The 3000-nt window shown below is 27.5% G+C and overlaps 1 protein-coding gene across 1 annotated transcript; it reads left to right on the top strand.

Moving 5' to 3' along the window:
* Window positions 1-6: 6 nt before the first annotated feature.
* On the top strand, window positions 7-1001 carry LOC115034244 (kelch-like protein 2). The gene is made up of 2 exons (XM_029490423.1): window positions 7-190; window positions 257-1001. Exons 1-2 carry the CDS (start codon window positions 25-27, stop codon window positions 442-444), a joined length of 354 nt encoding a protein of 117 aa, XP_029346283.1. The 5' UTR covers window positions 7-24; the 3' UTR covers window positions 445-1001.
* The last annotated feature ends 1999 nt before the right edge of the window (window positions 1002-3000 follow it).

The following is a 3000-nucleotide window of genomic DNA, read 5'->3' as shown; positions in this document are numbered from 1 at the left end:
AATAAATGGATACCAGTTGCAGACATGTGTTTTCGTCGCTGTGGAGTGGGTGTTGCAGTTTTAGATAATGTACTGTATGCTGTAGGTGGTGGTGATGGACTAAAAGTTCATAGAAGTGTTGAAGCATACAGACCAAGTACGGGAGTTTGGTCTACTATTCCAGACATGTATTTGTGTCGATGTGATGCAGGTATAACTACTCGTTGAATAATTATTTTTTGAATATATTTAATTTAAGTTTAACTTCTCAATTTAGGAGTAGCGGTATTAGATGGTTTATTGTATGTTATCGGTGGTCACGACGGAGCTTCTTATTTGGATTCGTTAGAATATTACAACCCTAACACTTATACCTGGACCATGATCACAGCGTCAATGAATTTTGCACGGTCTAATGCAGGAGTTGGAGTCATTGATATGCCACAATATTTTAAAACTTGTTAGCATTCATTTTTTTTTTTTTTTGATTCATTATATTACTACTTTCTCATATTGTATAATAATATTTTTATTATTTTCCTATTTATTTTATAGTGTTTGAATGTTTTGTGAAAAGATTTTTAGTATCTAAACTATAAATGTATAGCCAATCATAGGCCACCATAATTCGATGGCTAAGAGGCCAAAAGGTTAATCTTATATAAATATTAAGTGGGAAAATGTAACAAGTCCAAACTTGTTACTTTTGTCCAAAATAATTCATTCAATTTTCCACGTATAATGTTTTAGATAATATTGAATATGTTGTTCTATTTATGTAAAAAATGAATATTTCCGAACGTATTTGTAGTATGTAATAATATGTGTGTACAAAGTGGCCATAGCGGATAAAATGGCCATGACTCATTATTCTATTGTACTGAAATAAATAGCTGGTTATATAACGTGGATTGATTGATTTTTATCACATTTATCAATTGATAAACCACTAAGGAATGCCGTTTTCGTTTATAGCTAATACTTCGTGTTTTGAGGGAGTTGATGTAAGATATGTGTAACGAATAAATAATTATATTTTATAAACATAGTAATTAATACACCGAAATTATTTTTTTTTTAAATCTATATAAGTTTATATTTATTATAGAATGGGTTTATGTTTAATTAGTTTAAGATTACTATTTTTTTAAATAATAAATTAAACATAATGAAAAGGGCAAAGTGGCTACTACGGTGACAATTCATCTATAATAGATGACTGCCCCAACGAAAAAGGTCGTATCTCGTTTTTTTTCAATATTGAGTTAGTGCTGCCATCTGTTGAAGAATTTCGCACTGTATCTCCGCCGAAAACGGTCGTATCTTTATTCACTCAAGGAGGTTAGAAATAAAATAATTTAATAATGTACTGAAATCATGATTTCCAACGAAAAGAGCAGTATGTATAGATACGACTATAGCCTATAATCACGGAACCGACGAAGAAGGTCGTATCTATTATTTTAATTTGTAAGTGATAATACTATCAGATTCAATTAATATTATTCATTCATCATTGTTCAACCAGAACATTTTTGAAGTTCACCAACATATTTTATAATATTATATTATAACCCTGCTGTATTAAGACGTATAAACTACTGCGAAAGAATGAATAATTTTAATTATGATGTAAGTACAAAGTATTCATAATAATATTATATTTTATCATTATAAAAAATACCTATCTACCTACTTAATATTATAATAATGTTATTAATTTTTGTAGAGTGATGCTGAATCAATTGGTTCAATTAGTGTTTTATCCTATTACGAGTATGGCCAGATCAGTGATTTTGAGAATATTAGTGAGAAAAGTGACTTTTATGATAGTGATAGGGATCCAGAATATACTCCTAATAATGTAAGTTTAGATTTAAGTATTAGAATAGATATTTGATTTTGTAATTATAATATTATTATTATATTGTTAATATTGTATTGTATAAAACAACAAGACGTAATAATATTGTAAGGTATAATATTATTAATATTATTTAACCTAGTTAATCATTTTTATAAATTTTGTTTTGTTAAAGTATTTCTTAATAATATTATAACAGTATGATAATATTCATTGTTACTGTAAATTTAAGGATGAAGATTTTACATTAGCACAAAATGCTATTAGAATTGATTGTAATGTAGTGAATGAAGAGAGTAATGATGAATTAATTTCTAATTTTGAAGTAAGTTTAAATTTAAGTATTAGATATTTTTAAGCTTGGTATTCATAATGTAAAACAATAACTAAGAGAATAATTACCCAAAATTTGATTACAAAAAAATATTTACTATACATTTTGACTGATCTATAATGTTATAATGTGAGTTAATTTTAAGTTAACGTAGAGGCAAATGAGTTAAGTTAAAGTTAAGTTAGTTAAAATACCGAACTAGTAAGTTAAGTTAATAAGTTAAAATTAACTTAACTTTTAACTTAACTTCTAACTTATTAACTCGTTAATGCCCAGCCTTGATTATTACAATATATTTATTACAATATTTTACAATATTATTAGGAATCTGATGGTTTGGGTACAATTAATAAAAAAAGAAAACGTAATATTACTTCTAAAGAAAAACTTACACGAGTACGTACTAGAAATACAGCTGATTGGAAAGACAATAAAGCAAAACAACTGTTGAACTTAGGGGAAGAGCATACAAACCGAGCAGGAAAATTGATTATTGCAAAAAAAATGGGAGCCCCTTGTAAATGTAGAAATAAATGTTTTGAAAAGATTGATGAGGAAACACGTAAAAGAATATTTGACGAATATTGGAGTTTAGGGGACCATTCTAGGCAATGGGACTTTGTTGCAAGATACGTAGTAATAAGTGATAAAAAAGTATCTACAAACAGCTCATCAACTTCACGTAGACAGTTTTCGAGAAAATACTCTTTACCCATTCAAAATAATGGTATAGAATCAGTGTGTAAAGTCATGTTTTTGAAAACAATTGGTATATCAGAAAAAATTGTAAATAATATGGGTAAAAAATTAGCAATATCTCCAG

The sequence above is a fragment of the Acyrthosiphon pisum genome, chromosome A2, assembly GCF_005508785.2.
Source record: "Acyrthosiphon pisum isolate AL4f chromosome A2, pea_aphid_22Mar2018_4r6ur, whole genome shotgun sequence".
NCBI classification, from domain to species: Eukaryota; Metazoa; Arthropoda; class Insecta; order Hemiptera; family Aphididae; genus Acyrthosiphon; species Acyrthosiphon pisum.
The sequence above is the reverse complement of the archived record's forward strand: the minus strand, read 5'-3'. Positions and strand labels throughout refer to the sequence as shown.